Source organism: Echinops telfairi, unplaced genomic scaffold (genome assembly GCF_000313985.2).
Source record: "Echinops telfairi isolate 266 unplaced genomic scaffold, ASM31398v2 ScPeMD7_7424;HRSCAF=8462, whole genome shotgun sequence".
NCBI lineage: Eukaryota > Metazoa > Chordata > Mammalia > Afrosoricida > Tenrecidae > Echinops > Echinops telfairi.
Genome location: NW_022111324.1, coordinates 21,602,514 through 21,620,678, shown reverse-complemented (window position 1 = coordinate 21,620,678; position 18,165 = coordinate 21,602,514). Strand labels below are relative to the sequence as shown.

Genomic DNA, 18,165 nt, shown 5'->3' with positions numbered 1-18,165 from the left:
GCATCAATGGACAGGGGGACTGGAGAGAGTGGTCTATAAACAAGCATCAACGGACAGGGGGACTGGAGAGAGTGGTCTATAAACAAGCATCAACGCAGAGGCAAAGGGAAGTCCCTGTGTCACCTCCCTTCAGAAGTTTTGCTTGAACCCTGCTCCTCATTCTTGGGGAGTTCCAGATTACTCTGACCAAGGCTGACCCTCTTCTCCCAGGAACCCAGTGCTGTACGTTGGCTTTGAAGAGTTCACAGATCTGACTCGCCGTTCATGGACCACACAGGAGCCAGAGACCCCAATAAGAACCCCCCTTTTTTTTTGCAGGGGGGTCTTCTTAGCCCAGTATTAATGTAATGAGCAACCTTTGTTGGCTGACCCAATGTTTAATTTTAATGCTTCGCCAGACGATATCTGGGTGTTCCTATTGCATATTCAAAAGAAGGAGAGGTGGTTTTGTTTAAGTTCCTCCCCATCATTGGCCAAGATTTGAATACTGTGCATGAGTCACAGTTCAATCACTAACTGCCGCTATGGGAAATGACTCAAGAAGCCAGGACAAGCTCCTGAACTATTAACCACGGGTTCTGTTAAAGGGCAGAAAGTGGCCCGCGTGTTCACTTCTGTGTAACTACTGACGCTTTGTCGTATGTGCTTAGGGTTCTGACTTTTCGGAGTGCTTTCGTCGCGTTATTTAACTTGGTTGCTGCTACACTAAGTGCAAGTGCTGTTGATGGCAGAGCCACAGCTCGAACCAAGTCTACTGAATTCCCGGACTTTCTCTGAAACCACAGCGCTTGCTCCAGTTTCAGAACTCTTCCTCCATTCAACCGAACCATACAAGGGAGACTTCAAAAGGTTCATGCAAAAATCCCGTGATCTTTTGTTTCCCACACACTTTTGAAAGCCCCCTTGTCTTTCTTCGGAGCATCCTGTCCTAGGGCACTGCCCTGCCCTTTCTCCACAGGTAATTTTGAATTCATGATAGGTCGTCCCAGTTCATGAGCCATGTTGAGAGAACCCTTATGGAAATTCATGAAATTCAGAATCTATATCGTTTACACTAATGAAACTGTATCTGTAGTAGCAGTGTAAGCAATCAGCCAGCTGGCCACAGACTGCTCTCTCCTTTGCTCGTCAGGTGTTAGTGTAACAGCCATAGGATAACAATCCGGGATCCAATCTATTACCCCTTTTTTAAATGCTTCTGCAGTTTTCTAACAAAAAGGCTGCTAAAATCCAGTGAACCTTTGTATTAAATAGATGTGGGGTTTTGTTGTTGTTGTTGTTGTTTCCCCGCTTCCTGCCAGGTTTGACTACTTGGCTCTGGGCTCGTGTTTTGTGGACAGTTTGGCGTCTCTGAGGATTAATGAATAAGGTTGTGTGACTGCGCATAGCCGAGCCCTGGTTGCAGAAGGTTTTAGTCCCTGGGCAAATGTATGCGGCCGTTGACCATGGAGACTTTTTAAAATGCTTCTTCTTTTCATTAATTTGTATTCCAAGTTTTTCTTATATCATGTGATTAGAATTAGAATCCCAGAGGTTTTCTCCTACCATGTGACTAATAAACTAAAGTTAAAACAAAAGAACCATCCTCAAGGAAGAGTCCGGCCCTTCGTGGAGTATGAATAAAGGCTTTGAAACGTGGGAAATCTCAGTGCAGTATTATATAATCATAAGACTTGTAAAAGTACTATCCTTACTAAATTTCATCTTAAGTATCTTTAGCTATTTCAGTATCTACTCACAGCGCCTTCACTAGGGTTTTGAGGTCAAAGTGATTATCCAACTCAAAGGAGAAGAGATGTTTCTCTGTCCTGCCTACTGGTGACCAGTGGGCTGCTAGCCACAAGGTCAGCAGTGCAAACCCACCTGCCGGTCCTTAGGAGGAAGCTAAAGCTGTCTGTCCCTATAAACTTTTACAGCCTCAGAGACCCCAGTGGGGTGACTTTCTGTCCTGTTGCGTTTCCATGAGACAGAATCAACTCGGTGGCAGTGAGTTTGTCATACCACAAACCAAGCCCACTGCCACTGAGTCAATTCCAACTCAGCGATTCTGTAGGGTTTCCAAGACTGTAAGTCTTTATGGGAGCAGACAGCCTCATCTTTCTCCAAAGGAGCAGCTGGTGGATTTGAACCACCATCCTTAAGGTTAGCAGCCCAGCGCCTAACCTGCAGTGCCACAAGAATACCTTTCCCCTGTCATGCTTACTGCTTAGTACTGTTATATGCAAGTGCAATATGAGTTTCAAAGATGCATTAATTGGCATTAGCGCTGAAGGATTGAATCTTAAAAAACATTCAGCCTGATCTTTACTTACTGACCCTTGAAGCAACTTTTGTGTGCCTCATGATCCTGGGTGGATCACTATAGCACTAAAGAGCGCCTAGCTTTTTATTTCATACTTTATATTTTTTACTTTTGTGCATGAATCCTCAAAAAATACCTTCCCTGTTTTTTACCACATCAATTTTTTTCTTGGCTCGATTGTAAAATAAATGCCATTCTTTTACACTTGCTCTCTCTCGCTCTTCTTTCGCAATGCATGTACGGCAACTCCTGTCCTCTCGGAGGAACGGAGCTCAGACTCCTCCTGCTGCTATTCCTACCCAACTGAGAACGCAGGGACCCAGGTAAGCCCGGGAACTCTGAGGCGAAGAGCCAGGCGAGACGCGTGTGAGGCGTTGCCCCCCTGGCAGGTCTGTGCCCTGGGGTGCAAGGCCAACCCGAGCACAGAAGAAATGACCGCTTGAGCCTAAAGCTCCTGAGGCCAGGGGCTAGCCTCTGGGACAGAGCAGGGCCTGCCACTGGGCCGCCCCAGGGGCTGCAGTCCTGCAGCTGGGATTGATTTTCCCTCCCTGTGTAGCACTCCTGGTCGCCGTTTTAGTATTTAGAGGTAAGTTCGGCTGATGGACACTCTGTGTAATAAAAGGCTCTTGCGAGGGACGTGCGCCCCAGCTAGAAAGTGGCGCAGCTTTCAGGGGAGTGCATTTGCGGCCCAGGCTTAGGCCTGGCTATGTTTATAGCACTTTAGCTCCCTTTGTGAGTTTGGACCCCTTCCAGATAAAGAAGAGAAAGTCATATATTATTGTTTATAATCTGCTTTATTCCTCCCAACCTTGACTGAACAGACTTGTGGATTGCTGTTTAAATCCCTCAGTGCCCTTAACTACCGATACAGAAAGTGGTTAATGCGCATTCTAAACGAGGCTTGGCTTCCACTCTGGGAAATCACTTTAATTGAGAAGCATTTGATGTTCAAATGATTTTTTTTTTAATGATAAGTAAAGCCTGCACACACGCTCTATCACATTGCTCCAGCCAGGCTGTGTTCAGCCCTGCAGGTGACAGGTGTCAGGAAAGTGCCTCCCTGCTCCCGAGGTCACTGTCTGCGGACAGCCAGCTCTCCCTCCTTCCCCCCCTCCCTCCATGCCTCGGCTGACCACGGAGCGCGGGAGCCGTCAAGTTCATAGGTGACTATACTCATAAACTAGTCCCAGGTGACTGCGATATGCGGCTTAACCCCAAAGCCCTTGCCTGGGCTGCCCATTGCTGTGCCAAAGCCATCTGTTGAAACCTATTTACAATCTTAATGGCTCTTTTCTAAACTGCCTGTTTCCAACTCCAAATGTGTGCCAAGACCACTCTCTCTGCCTGCAGTTTATCTTTCAGGAAGCAGTCTCCAATCTCCTCCCAACCTGGCCCAGGGTTGGCAAGCAGGAGAGACAATGATAAATCTTTTTTTTTTTTGCGGGGCGGGGGGAGACAAAACTACCCTCTCCCCAAGTTCTAGAAACAGTCCAGTCTCACCCGCCTTTGACAGTTCTGACATTCTGGCCAGTTTAGGGGACTACTGAGCAGTCTCGTATGAACAGGTCACCTGGACACCTCCTCTAGACAGTGATTCCCAACCTTCCTAATACGGTGACTCTTTAATACAGTTCCTCATGTGGTGGTGACTCCCCCAACCGTAAAATTATTTTCTATTCTACTTCATAACTCTAATTTTGCTTGTTACGAATTGGGCGACCCCTGTGAAAGGGTCGTTTGACACACATACACACACCCCGCCAAAAACGTCACCACCCACAGGTTGAGAACCGCAGCTCTAGAAGGTATCCACGCACGCACACCTTAGGGCTAATGTGAGAAACGTGAATCCTGACGGACAGCCTGCAGCTTGTCCTTTTAATTACCAAAACCATCCCCAATTGTGTTCAGGTTTTTGTGTTTAATAACAAGGGATAAGGCCAAAGGAAAGGATTCTACAGGGAAATCTGGACCAAGGAGGGGAGAATGGGTGAGCAAGTGTGACGTGCAGGCGTGCAGGCCTGCTTTCTCAGGCTGTCACACCCGCTCCTTCCAGCAGGGGCCTGGGATGGCCCCTTTTGGGTCACTGGACAGCCTGGCCCAGGACTGAGGCGCCCTCCAGTCTGAGTACTCTCTGGAAAGCGAGTTCTTCTCAGGAAGTGGCAGTGTTCTACTCAGACCCAACAAGACCTGGTTCAGAGTGTGCCTCAAATCTAAGGAAATCCCTGCTGGCGGTCACCATCTGAGGATGGCCTCTCGAGATTCTAGGTTCTAATCCAGTGGTGGGTCAAAACGTACCACACCCTGACCCCTGTGCTCCCTTTATTCCTTCCTGATCTGAGCCGAGTGGTCTCCCAGGACCAAGCAGACAGGGGGAGGGGGTGGGGGGGCGCGGTGGCAGGCCAGCTACCCAGCACCCAGCTGGTTCCGAGCTGAGATGGTCCTTCATTCTCTCTGGCTGGCAGTTTCTTCATTGTTTTGTAAGTGGGTGATCCCTGTGGAAAGTCATCCGACAGAAAACCAGGGGCTTGCTCTTGCTCTCTTGCTATGGAGTGGAGGGGAAGAGCCAGATCCTCTCCTCTCTCTAAGCAGAGAGCACATTTTGTAACTCCTAGGAGTGGAAGCTGGGCACATTTAAAGCGTCAAGTGGAAGTGAACCAAGGAATTGTCAGCCTGACACACTCAAAACAACTCACAGTGTATTGAAAGCCTAGACGCAAGCTAGGCAGGCTGCGGATGAGAGGATAAGAATGGAAGACAAATGTGGCTACCTAAGGACCCAGCCCAGAGGAGCCCCGGTGGCATCATAGGCTGCACCTTGGGCTGCAACCCGCATGGTAGGTAGTTCAAAACCACCAGCAGCTGCACAGGAGAAAGGTTGCTTTCCACTCCTGTGAACAGTTCCAGCATTGCCTTGGTGGCAGAGAGCTTGTTACTTTTTTTTTTTTTTATGGTTTGGAAGGACACAGCCTATTTTCAGTAGCTCAAGAATAGTTGGAGCAGTAACCAACTGAGGTGCCCCTCAAGGGATTGGGCAGGCAAAGGGGAGAGAAAGTCCCCCTGTGAGCCCCTCCTATTTCCTCGAGCAACACTCCATTCACCTGCTGCTGTCCCCTTCTCAACCCTCCCTGCACATACACAGCCTAGTGATATCTTGGTCCTTCTCAGCCTTCCACAGTACTTACCGTGCGAGGGAATTGGGCCAAGGCCCATCAGTTCCTCCTCAGTGGCAGAGCTTTGAGTCTGCCCCTGAAGGCTGGAAAGCCCTCTGAGCATCTCACCACTGGGCCTCCTGCCTGGAGCTGAAGCCTTCTTCCAGTGAATGGTGGGTTGTGGGCACAAAGTAGGTCTGGGACTTAGACCGCTAACAACTCAGAGCCCAGCCTCTAGCATAAGACCTAAGCAAATCGTGTGCGGTGCATGGTTGGTGGGTTATTTCTGCCCAGGAAAAAGGCAGATGGCAGAGACGTGGACTCTGCCTCCGTCTTAAGACTCAGATATGTCCCGTCAGCAAGTGAGATGGAGGCATGCCCCTTAGCCAGACTCTTTCTGCCCTGCTCAAGAGAATGTTCTGAAGCCACGGAAATGCTACCTGCTGCACACACACACTCGCCACGCACCACAGTGAGCTCAGAATGTAGTTAGTGTAGGTGAGGAGCTTTATTTTAATTCATTTACATTTAAATAGTCTGGAGGGGCCCTCAGTGCCCTATAAATTCTGAGTGTTGCTTTGGGGGCAGGGGGCATTACGGGTTTGTTGACGGCTCCGGTCTAGCTCCAGCTCCAGGGCTCTACCTAACAGCCTGCTGCAGACGGAGGTGCCCGGTGGGCCTCTGCCTGGGAAAGCTTGTCCAGGGAAAGCCACCCGGTGGCTCAGACAAGACCGTTCTACCCGGCTGCCCGTCTCCCCATCAAATAAAGACCACCTTCTCCAGGAGGAGGAGTCCTGGGGGTGTCGTGGCTGCTCGTTGGGCTGCTACCCTCGAGTTCAGCAGTTTGAAACCACTAGCCGCTCGTTGGGAGAAAGATGAAGCCCCACTGTTGTGAAAAGTTAGTCTTGGAAACCCACGGAGCGGTTCCACCCCGCCCTACAGGGTCTCCATGAATCGTAATCGACTCATTGGCTGTGAGTTTGGTTTGTTTTCTTGTTTTGTTTGTTTGTTTTCCCTGTCTAGGAAGAGGACATGTAGGCGTGAAGCGTGCTAGCTAACACTGAGGTGCTCCCAGGAAAAGCCAGAACTTTCTCTGCCGGGCCTGCAGCCTGCTGTTCTGAGCGTCCTGGCTGGCAGGGCTGTGGCGTTGGCGCCCTTCTGGTGATGAAAGGGTCCAGCGTCAGCTCAGCTGTTTATTCTCTTGGTGTCGAGAGAGAAGCCTTCGGCAGGACCAAATGAAAAACAAGACACATGGGCTTCCAAAGAACTCCGTATTTATTGTACATAGTTTGGCCATACACAGCTCATGCCAACACACAGAAGGCATAGACAGACAAACTCACCAGCTCCTCTGGTCCAGTCTCATGGCAATCAATAAGGATGAGGGGGTCTTTTTTTTTTTTGCCCCTGGAAGTGAGACCTCTTTTCTTTTTAACTGTACAAAATTTACACTGCAAAGGGTGAGGGCAACAATTCAGGGCTGTGAGGTCTAAATGCAAGCTCAGCAACTTCCCATCGGGGCGCCCGCCAGACCCTGCTCCCTGCTCCTGGGGCTGGGTGCAGCCATCCCGTGGGAAAGGACAGCGGGCAGATGAGCGCAGGGCCACCTTCCTCGGTCCACCTGTGTGCTCTGCCCCCCTCAGCAAAGGAATGCTTGGCGTGCCCCCACCCCCACCCCCTAGCTGCCCCCTGGCCAGAGCTAGCAGCATGAATCTGTGTGCTTTCACTGTGGTCCTGCCAAGCCGGTGTGGGCGGGCCGACTTTGCTGAGCTCTCCCTTTGGCTCCAGTCACAGGCAGGGTTGGAGCAGTTGGAGGACGCTTACAAAGAGGGCCGATCGACCAATCCAAGGAGAGAGCCAGTGATGTGCTTTTATTTAGGCTTCAGCATGCCCAGGCCCTTCAGCAGCAGGCAATAAAACAAAACTCATTTCCGCTTAATTGAATTGTTCTTCATCTCACGGTTTCCAATTTTTAAAGTGCAATGTTTAAAAATGAGCCTCCTCAGGCCAGCCAGACCCCGCTGGCTGAGGAGGTGTGGTCACACTCTCCCTGGTCAGCACGAGGTGCTCCCAGGGGCGTGTGGGAAGGGGCTGCGGAGGGGAGATGCCAGAGAATAGCAGTCTGCAACACCTGCCTGTTGTGCATTCGGAGCCTCCCACTGCCTCCAGCAAGAAAGCACATGTTCCCAGGCTGGAGCTTCAGAGGTGGAGTGGCCGTGCCTTTTGTTTTACAGTCCTTAGACCTCCCTAAAGAGTCAACTTCATTCAAACGCCCTAAGGACCCCGATTATCTGATGAGACCGCGTGCTTTACGGACAAAACTGCCAAGTGCCCTCCTTGGCTCTGTTAACTTGCAGGGACGTTGCTTTCCGTCTTACACCTACTCATAACTCTGCCCGGAAGCAGGTCCTCATGAGGCCAGGAATTAGCTTCCCCAACAAGCCCGTTCATCCGCTGGGCCACCTGCACCCTCGGATCCAGTAGTTCCTCTCTGGTGTCATTCATTTTCAGCAAACAGATTCCTCCACAGCCCTCGTCTCCATCTTTGCTCCTGTCAACCACCACTAGACTCTTGGGGCGTTGGATTCATTGGTCCCCGGATTCAGAAGCTTCCTACTCCAGCGTCTACAAGCAGGCACTGCTGAGAACGGCTGCTAGCCACTTGCTTTCTTGGACACAAACACCAGCCCAGATATCGCAAGTGCTTCCAGATGATCTCATTTTATTTTTACAGTCCATCCGTGTCCTTTTAGCAAGAGGGGACACCACTACCCTGTCGCACCTTATGCCTCAGGAAGGTTGTCATCAAGGCACGTGGGGAGGGGCGCGTGAGAGAGTGGGCAGGTACCATTCTTTCCTCTATCCCCAAACTCTGGAGATCCCGGGGGGCACCAGCCCCTCGGTGCTACATTGTGGCTGTGCTTCCACCGCAGGCGCCAGGGTGTGCTGCCTTCTGGGGGGTGGCTCCAGGGATCCTACAGAAAGTTCTCTTGACTCGCTGACCAGGGCTCTCTCCAGAGCTCGTCCAGCTAGCCAATCCGCCTTCGGAAACAGGAGTTAGGCCCATGGTACATGTCCTGCCCTCAGAGAGGGAGGCCGCCCGCCCACCCCTGCTCTCACCCCCCTGAGCTGGGAGGAAGCCCCAATGAGCTCTCCTAGCAAAGGCAAGCCAGTCACTGGCCACCGTCACACGCTGTGTCCCTGGAGCTTAAAAAGCACCGCTCCACAGAGGAGCTGCACCTCCTTAAAGAACCTGCTCTCCCCATACAACACTCCACCACGGTGCCCTCACTCCGGGATCCCAGGAGACGGAGAGTAAGCCAAGTCCGAGGCCCAGCCGGGAGGGCGTTGTCACTAGCCACTGGCCTCTCTGCACACGTTGGGAGCAGCCTGCTAAGCCGTGTAAGAACATCGTTGCCTTGTTCCTTTCCTCAGTGTGGCTGGTTCACCTGCATTTGTGTCACCGTCACACATACACACGCACCCCTCACGTGTTCACATTGTTGGGGATTCCTCAAACTCCAAACTCACTGTCCTTGAGTCAATTCCAACGCCCCTGTGGGTTTCCAAGACTGGAACTCTGCACAGGACGGAAAGCCTCCTCTTTCTCCTTCAGAGTGGCATACTGCCCTGCTCTGCCAGGGCTCCTGGGCAGTGCCAGGTCTCAGAATGAGGTAGGCGGAACCCGCCAGCACGAGTTCACATGGAACTTCGGGGAAAGGGTCTACATTTGCAGACTCTTCCAGCAATCAGTGAGCATTGCAGCACTCCAGAAAATCAGCGGGCACGATAAAGATGATCAGATGATGTGAAGGGCAATGCCAAGGATGTGGTGGCTTTTTCTCAGGGTAACTGTAGCTGAGTTTAGTCCTGGAAGGGGGCTTACAAAGGGTGCAGCCACCCAGGGGAGGCCTATTTCTTTAGTCTGCCTACCACCTGCCGAGGTCTTTGGGGTCCCCAAAAGGTGATGGACCCTTCACAGAAGGGTGGGTCCTTGGGGTCTCTCTTGGGGGAGACCTTGCCAGTAGGCATATGGGGCATCAGCGCAGATTGTAGTGCTTCCCAGAAAGGTGCAATCCGTCCCTGGCAGCAGCTGGGAAAGCTGGGCTTGCCCTTGCCCTCACCCTCGCCTCAGGCTTCATAACATTAAGGACGTGTTGCTATTGCGCATGCTCATTGAGAGTGTCTACACTGCCTACGGTTGGCGAGCCCTGGCTCTCAGAGCCCAGGGCGGGGCCCCAGGGCCTGGCATGAGTCCAGCCAGCATCCCAGAGAGATGCAGCCCGAAGACCACTGGGAACCCTTTGGACAAACTTAGGGCTGCTTCCCGGGTTCATCTTCACAACCAAGGTGAGCCCCAAGCACCTTCCTTACCCTTCTGCTGAGCCAGCCGGCCAGCACAGCGCAGGAAGCTTTGGGTGGAGAGGAAGGGAGGAGGGAGGCCGCCCAAGCTCATCCAAATCAGCTCTCTCCTAGCACAGACAGCACCCCACCCTAAGAGGATGGGGAACTCTGGGAGACTGGCACCTGCGGCTACACAGATGCCCAACATGTCTGCACACGTCCTCACTGATTGTCGCTCTCGTCTCTGTCAGCTTTGATCGTCTTGTCCCCCATGGCCTGTCTGGTGGCTTAACCGACAGGAGCAAACTAAAAAGGCACATTGTGCACAGAGGGGCCCCACTGGACAGTGGCTGTCCTGGCGTCCCGGACCACGCAGCCCCAGCTCGGAGTCACCTGTGGTGACAAAGCCGCTTTGTAACCTCAGGGATTCTGTGACGTGTGTGAAATGCCCAAACTGATGAAACACTCTGGTTCGTACTCCAGCCGAGAGATGAAGTCACATTTTCACAGCAAAAAAAAAAAAGGGGGGGGGGCATGTTTTTAATATCAAATTGTGGCCATCGGCATTTGCACTGACTGAATAACTGTTTGTCTTTTTATTTTGTAAAGTAGCGTTCAACAGGGTGGTCTAGAAAACTCGGGAATCTCGGTCTGGTGACAGCTGTGGATTGGAACTCATGGCATGAAACGCACCTGGCAGAGCAGTGTTCCCGGGGCCAGGGAGGCCCAGCCCAGTCAGCTGGCACCACCAGCGAGCTGAGCAGCCAGAGCCTGGAAGCGGGGGCTGGAGGGGAGAGTGGGCCCAGCCAGCATTCCCTCAGACTCTAGGCCCCGGCGCCCTGTGCTGTGTTCTGAGAGGAGGCTTGCTCTCCCGCCACTGCCCCAGGGAAATGGCACCCAAGATCTGTCTCAGAACCTTCTAGGAACCCGCAGAGGGGCTTCCATTGAAAATGGTGGAAATTCACATTGGCGTACTTTTCCTCCTTAAAAGTCAAGTCCCTCTTGATCCTTGCAGACAGCCTCTCAAGCCCGCAGGCGGGGTGGGGTGAGGAGGAGAGGTGTTTAAAAAGGATGATCCATTTCATCGAGCCAGGAGGCTGGGCTGGTTGGAAAGTCGGGATAGCCTACACTGCTTCCGGTGGAGATGTCGGAGGTGGGTCCCCCAGCCATGGCTCTCAGCGTCTGGCTCACTCCCTGCCCCGCGTGCGCAATGATGCCCAAGTTACTGTCCACCGTGTAATCCAGCCCATTGAGCAAAGGAGCGTGAGATGGCAGGGACGATATGGAGGATGGAGACTGGGGGATTCCATAGGGGCTCCCATCCCTCAAGTCCTGATAGGATTGTCCTGTCCCATCCATGGAGAAGCTCCCATTCATTAACTGTCCGCCTGTAACGTCCCCCACGTTGCCATAAATCCTATTGGTGTGGCCAAGCTCTGAGAGAATCTGATCCTCTGTGGACAAAAGAAATGGAGATTTATTGTCAGCCGCCAGCACCTGGCAGATCCCTGATTCTCACCACTGAGGAACACGTATCAGGAGGAGAAAAACCCAAGGGTGTCAACTGCCTTACCACCAAGCATGAGGTCAACCACCAAAGCCGGACTGACCCATGTCAAGGGGGATCACCTGCTCAGAGTCCAAAATCCCAGGTCCCCAACGGCTGGATGCATGTGTGGTGAGTTGGGTGGCCCAGTGTGGTGCAAGTCCCTGAGATCACAATGTGGATTATGGCTGACTGAGGTCTTGTGAGTCACATGTTATTCACATCACAATTGCAAACTATGTGCTGAAAACATTCCTTCTGGAAGCTGTAAAGCATAGCACAGTGCTTGGTTTCACTGGCTGGGAAGGGCCACCCATAAAGCTGTGTACAGCTTCCTGCTAGCTGACCTGGAAACAAGGTGCAATGCCAAAGGACTCAGTTTCTTTGCTGTTTGAAATAATCCATTTATCCCACAGCGTTGAGCCATTTTGTTGTAGTGTGCCATTAGTCAAGTTCAACTCCCAGCAGCCCCCTGTGACAGGGTAGAACTGCTCCATAGAGGCCTTTCTTTCCCAGGCTGTACTCCATTTTTTCCCCTCCAAGTGAAAGCAGAAGTTAATAGAAATTAGAACAAATTAAAAATGGGTCAAAGGGGAAAACAAACGATAATGTTAAATTTTAACCTAACTGTATCTGCAGTAATACACTTCCTAATGCAGTCTGTTGGAGGGCAAGACTGTTCCATCCCTAGTTAATGGTCCATAGGAATTCAATGGAGGCTTAATCTGCGTGGGGACCCTTGCAAATGGGTTTTAGGCTTTCACTGTCACCCATAACTTTTTGCAAACCAGGTGTTCAAAATTAAAGCACCAATACAATTTCCCTCCTCTGATCTTAGATTTTATTATTAACCATCCTTGGATCACACCGGCTGGTGTGTAGACTTCTGTGTAGACTTAACTGACACCTCACTTAGATGACTGCTTGTTTTAAGGCAGCCTTTAAGACTCCCAGATGCTGTTCTTTCTGATATGAGCTATAACCTTTCTCCCTGTTAGCAGCCAAGTGCTTGACCATTGTGCCACCAGGGCCATTTTACTCCACCAAAGTAAGGGATTCTCATATTCCCCAGGGAAGTCAGACAACCAGGCGACCCAGCTGCACCCAACAGAAATGAGCTATAAAATAAGATCCAACAGTGTGACAAGGGGGAAAAAAAACAATAAATTATCAAGGATTCGTGAGGAAGGGGGTTGGGGAGGGAGGGGAAAAATGAGGAGCTGATACCAAGGGCTCAAGTAGAAAGAAAATGTTTTGAGGATGATGATGGCAATATATGTACCAATGTGTTGACACAACGGATGGATGGATGGATTGTGGTAAGAGCTGTATGAGCCCCCAATAACATGATTTTTAAAAAATAATAATAATAAGACCTGACAATCCTGTATGTCTCGGACATGGGTTTTAGCAGCTCAGACGAGACTGTTAAGTGGCTTACCCCACCCCTGCCAGAGACCCTAGCAGATGAGCATGAGGCCACAGAGCTCTCTCCAGATCCAGCAGAGCAGACCGCCAAGCTGAGCTACAGGCTTTCCACAGTCCCGCACTCCCAGCAGACCCGGTGTCCCACCACAGTACCTCTACTGCACGACCTATTCCTCTACCCCCGCCTGCGCTGGGCCTCCATTCCCACAGCCCGGCACTCCATTCCTCCTGACCCCCTATTCCTGAGGGGTGCCCCATCCACCAGGGAAAATGAAAACAAGGAAAAGGAGGCGCTCGTGCTTTTAAAAGAGCAGAAGATAGAGGCCCAGCTCCACGGTCCATTGGCCAGTACATGGCTTTTAACCCTCTGACCGGGGCCCACTTTGCAGAAGCACATCCATAGCCAGCGGTTTTCATCGGGTCTCACGGTAACCCTGCAAGGAGTGGCAGGTCGCTATCCCCCGTGTACAGATGAGGAAATGGATGCTCAAAGGAGATACATTGATTCGACAAGAGTCACAGCCGGAATCTGCTTTCGGAATGCCCAGCCCAACCACTCTTTCCTCCCACACAGACCTGCCCATCTGAGGACTCAGGCTCCTCCCTTCTGGCTCCTGGCTAACCTCTGCAGGGCCCACCCAGGCCAGCATTTGCAATTTTGCTGGTGCACAAAGGTGAAGATAACTGGCACATGCTGCATAGCGTGTGTGAGGGGGGAGGACGGAAGATGGAGTGAGGGGGGGGGGTCAGAAACGAGGCCAGCCCCCCACAGCAGCACGTTCACTCGCTGGACTGATTACCCAAGAAAAGGGACCATTGAGATTGTCCTCCCCACAATCAGGGCCTGGAAGGAGCGACTAAGCACTGCCAGTGGTTGGCCGGTGACTGCACAGGGGGCCAGGGCAAAAGGCTGGGGTGGGGGTGGGAGCAGGGCAGGGGGCTGGTGAGAGAGCACCCAGTCAGCAGGAAGGGAGGGGAGGCCGTGGGGCCCATAGGACAGGGCCTGGCCAGGTCCCAAGGAACCCACCTTCCAAGTCTCAGCCGCAGGGCTTTCTCTTCTCCGAAACCCCTCCCATCTTACAGGGCCACTAACCCACGGATCACTGTCTGCCGGTGCTGGCCTCAGGCCTGCGCCTCGCCCCTCCAGCCCTGCTCACCTCGGAAGCTCAGCTCACTGTCACTAACCCCACAGTCCTCCGCAGAGCTCTCCTTCTCCTGCTTGCTGCCGCCACGGCTCCTCTTGACGCTCTTGTAGAACTGGCCCCAGCGGTGCCGGCCCGCGTCCTTCTTCAGCCGTTTCTCCTTGGCCCTTCGGTTCTGAAACCACACCTGCCACGCAAACATGGGACATACTCAGTCCACCGAGGACCCCGAGCCGCCCCCACCACCCCGCCCCCACCACTCCGGGGGCACCCTGGCCAGGGGTCTGGATGGAAGCGTGTGAAAACCTCTGTGGAGAGCTGGACCAGGATGCCCTGAGCCTGCTACTCCCTCTGCCCGCCCCAGGGAGCAGGACGGCCACGAGTGCTCCCAATAATCCCTCGGGCAGTGGACGCAGGACCTGCGCTGCCCGCCCCAGTGGGGGCGGTGACTCACCTGCACCACCCTCATGTCCAGGCCCGTCTCGGAGGACAGCTGCTCCCGCACATGGCGCGCCGGCTTGGGCGAGTTCTTGTATGCGTTCTTCAGCGTCTCCAGCTGCTTCGCCGTGATGGTGGTCCGAGGCCGCTTCGCCCCGGCCTCGGAGTCATCTGCAAAGGGACACCATTTCTTACTCCCGCCAACCCTTCCGGCTCTCCCTTCCTCCTTCCCTCCCTTCCCTCCAGTATCCTGCCAACCCAGCAGGGCAGTACCCACCCCCCAACCCAACCCAGCCCTCCCCCGCCCAGCCTCAGCCAGGGGTATCCCCTCCCCTCCCTCCAGATAGCAGCCCTGGGTGGGGCTCCTTTGGAGAACTTGGCCAGCCAGCCCTCTCCCCTCTCCACCAGGAGCCTCCGTTTCCCAGGTCCTAAGTCCTGGCCCCCTTATCCCCCAGCCAGGGATGGGCCAGACCTGAGCAGGCTTCCAGTCGGCCCAGAGGTTTAAAACTAAGGACTGATGGCATGAAGGAGGAATAAAGCAAGCACGGCTTCTCGAAGCTTGTTTTCTTGTATGAGGCCAGAATGTGCACTGACCATACTGTAGGTCAGACTTTTTAAACAAAACACGGGTCTAGAGTGTTGGGAGCCCTGGTGGAGCATTGATTACACTCTGGGTTGCAAGCTGCAAGGTCAGCAGTTGGAAACCACCAGCCGCTTTGAGGGAGAACAGGAGGCTTTCTAGCCCCCTAAAGAGTCACAGTCTGGGAAGTGCACAGGAGCAGTTATAGCCCGTCCTACAGGCTGGCATCGATTCCGTGCCAGTGAGTTGTTTAGAGAGGATGCTGGGGCAATCTGCCTTCGATCCAACGCCCATCTCCACAGGCTCCCCCCAGTCAGGAACTGGCCACACTTGGTCCCAGCTCCCTCCTGGGACGGCTGCAGAGAGCAAGGCGGACCACAGAGCCAGGGTCCCCCAAGTGCGAGACTTTTTCCAGTTCTCTGCACTCCTTTCCAAGAGCCCTGGTGGCAAAGCGGGTTAGGCATTGGTTTGCTCACCGCCTGGTGGCGATTCAGACCCACCAGCTGCTCAGTGGGGGCGGCTGTCTGCTCTGGTACACAGTCCTGCAGAGCTTAGGGGGAGGGCGCTGACAGTGGGCATCCACTCAGCGAATGTGGGCTTTGTTTTGCATGGTTCCTCCCTACACTCCCACTTTCTCTCTTTTTCAGTTTCCAATTATTTTTATTTTTTTATTAATCATTTTATTGGGGGGGCTCTTACAAACCTTAGGACAGCCATCATTCAATTGTATTAAGCACCACTTGTACATATGTTGCCATCAACATTTCCAAAACATTTTCTTTCTACTTGAGCCCTTGGTATCAGCAACTCTTTTATCCCCTCCCTCCCCTATCCTCCCACCCTCGTGAACCCTTGATCAAATTATACATTATTGTTGTTATTTCATGTCTTACACTTTCCGTTGTCTCCCTTCACCTACATTTCTTTTATTTGTCCCCTTGGGGGAGGGCTATATAGCCAACCTTGTGATGGGTTCCCCCTTCCCCCACACCAGCCCCCTACCCTCATATCACTACTCCACTATTGTTCCTGAGAGTTTTATCTATCCTGAATTCCATGTGTTGAGAGCTCTTGTCTGTACCAATGTGTGTACTCCAGTCTACCCGGATTCATAAGGTAGAACTGGGTGATGGTGGGGTGATGTTGGGGTGGGGTGGGGGGGTGTTGGCATACAAGACATAGAGGAATGATGTGTGTTTTATGAGTGCTACACAGCACCTTAGTTGAATTGTCCCTTCCTTGTAATCCTTCTGTGGGGGGATATCCAATTGTCTACAGATGGGGTTTGGATCTCCACTTCAATCCCTCTCGTTCACATCAATATAATTATTTGTTTTGGATCTTTTGATATCTGATACCTGATCCCATCGACACCTTGTGATCACACAGGCTGGTGTGCTTCTTCCATGTGGGCTTATTTGCTTCCCCACTAGATGGCTGCTTGTTTAACTTCAAGCCTTTAAGACCCCTGATGATACATCTTTTGATAGCCAGGCACCATCCGGCTATCACATTTGCTTATGCACCCGCTTTGTCTACAGCAATCATATCGGGAAGGTGAGCATCACGGAATGCCAGGTTATTAGAACAAAGTGTTCTTGCATTAAGGGAGGCCTTGAGTAGAGGCCGAAAGTCTGTCTGCTATCTTAATACTTTAACATCTAAATATATGTACATTGGCCTCTATCCCTCTTATTATAAATTAATATATTTACATATATTTATTTTCTCCTCTCCTTCAGGTCAAGAAAACCCTCTCTCGGGCACAGCAGGAACAACCACTAACTATCTAAATGCCTCTGGGTGCCCAGTGCTAGTCTAAGAGCTTTACACGCAGTCTGACCTCCTGACCATTCAGCAAGGGTTCACTCGGCATCGGAAGACCTAAGTTCAAGACCGGCATTGCCAGTCTCCTGGTGAGCAGAGTGACTTGGGCAAGTGGCTTCACTCTCTGAAAGCTGGATGTGATACCAGCTGCCCTGCGTGTGGCAGCGTGTTGAAACCCATACCACATCCATGCCCACACTCCAGTGTTCCTGAGGGAGCACCCTCCCCCTGCCAGCCCTCTTCTCCTCGGTCAATGACTTCTCCTGAAGAGCCTGTATCACCTCTGCATCCAGCCCCAACCTTGAACCAGCTCCCTGAGGCCCACCAAGGGCATCAGCAGAGAAGATACTTATGAGATTCTAATTTAAAGGACAAAAATGTCTACATGAATCCTGTGATAAGGAACTCATCCCTGCGGAGCCTTGGTGGTGCAGATGTCAGAGGGTGGGCTGCTCACTGCAAGGTCAGCAGCTGGAAACCACCACCCCTCAGCAAGAGAAAAGAGGGGCTCCTCTGAAACCGACCCACCGGGGTGGTTCTACCCCGTCCTGTCGGGTCGCCGTGAGTCAGCATCAACTCCCATGGCAGTGAGCGTGTGTGTTTGTTTTCCCCATATTTACCAGGAGCCTGGTGGCGTTATGGGGTATGTGTTGGGCTGCTACCTGCACGGCCAGCTGTCATCCTACAGGAGCACGAGGAGGCTGCTGCCCCCAGAGCACCTCACAGCCTCAGAAACACCATGTAACTCCGAAGCACTACCGTGAGTCGGAGTCCACCCTCTGGCAGAGGTTTGGCTTGGGTTTGGGCTCCTATGTTTATAGAGATGATGGCATGATTGTGTTTGGTGCAAGTTTGAATTGTAGAAACATGAAATACATAATCCAAAAACTTGTTTTTTCATTAAATTTCATTAAATGAGACCACCAACAAATGTTAATTCATCAAGAATCACTTAATTTCAAGGTCAGTTGGCCTCGTGAGTGGGAAGCCATGCTCCTGGGGCCACCTCATCTCCGGTTGGTGTATCGTTGGCTCCCGCACTGCTGTTTACAAGCGCAGGGCTTTCTACTTGGCACTTACAGGGACTGTAATGCTGTTATTTTAACATTCGCTGTTATTGTAATTTAAAATCTTTTTTATATCCTATAACAATGTCATCCAAGTATTCATTAAGTACGGTGGCAGTGCGCGTGCTGAAAAATGTAGCCCAAAATCAATAACTTTGGTACGGAAGTTAAATGTGATAAAACGCCCTGAAGAAGGCAAAGCAAGCCCATGAAACCCGGGGCTGTTAATTTAGGAGAGAGCATTCCATGAAGTATTAGAGATAATGCTGAGAAAATAAAAAGTAGCATTAAGGCAAAGATACACTTCACTGGTTATGGATTTATGTGCTTCCAGATTAC

General features: G+C 51.9%; 1 protein-coding gene and 1 long non-coding RNA gene across 2 annotated transcripts in view; one reads left to right on the top strand and one right to left on the bottom strand.

The window, feature by feature from the left end:
* Nucleotides 1–2,555: 2,555 nt before the first annotated feature.
* LOC123522581 lies at nucleotides 2,556–17,690 on the top strand. Its single transcript, XR_006680831.1, has 2 exons — nucleotides 2,556–2,625; nucleotides 16,675–17,690. It is a non-coding gene; the product is annotated as an uncharacterized LOC123522581 (long non-coding RNA).
* LHX4 (LIM homeobox 4) overlaps nucleotides 10,825–18,165 on the bottom strand; it is a 46,214-nt gene continuing 38,873 nt past the window's right edge. Inside the window, exons 4-6 of the mRNA XM_004706696.2 lie at nucleotides 14,369–14,523; nucleotides 13,930–14,101; nucleotides 10,825–11,252 (exon numbers count right to left, since the gene is read on the bottom strand). Coding sequence (XP_004706753.1) covers nucleotides 10,861–11,252; nucleotides 13,930–14,101; nucleotides 14,369–14,523 — 719 coding nt within the window. The 3' untranslated portion in view covers nucleotides 10,825–10,860. The remainder of the gene's footprint in view (nucleotides 11,253–13,929; nucleotides 14,102–14,368; nucleotides 14,524–18,165) is intronic.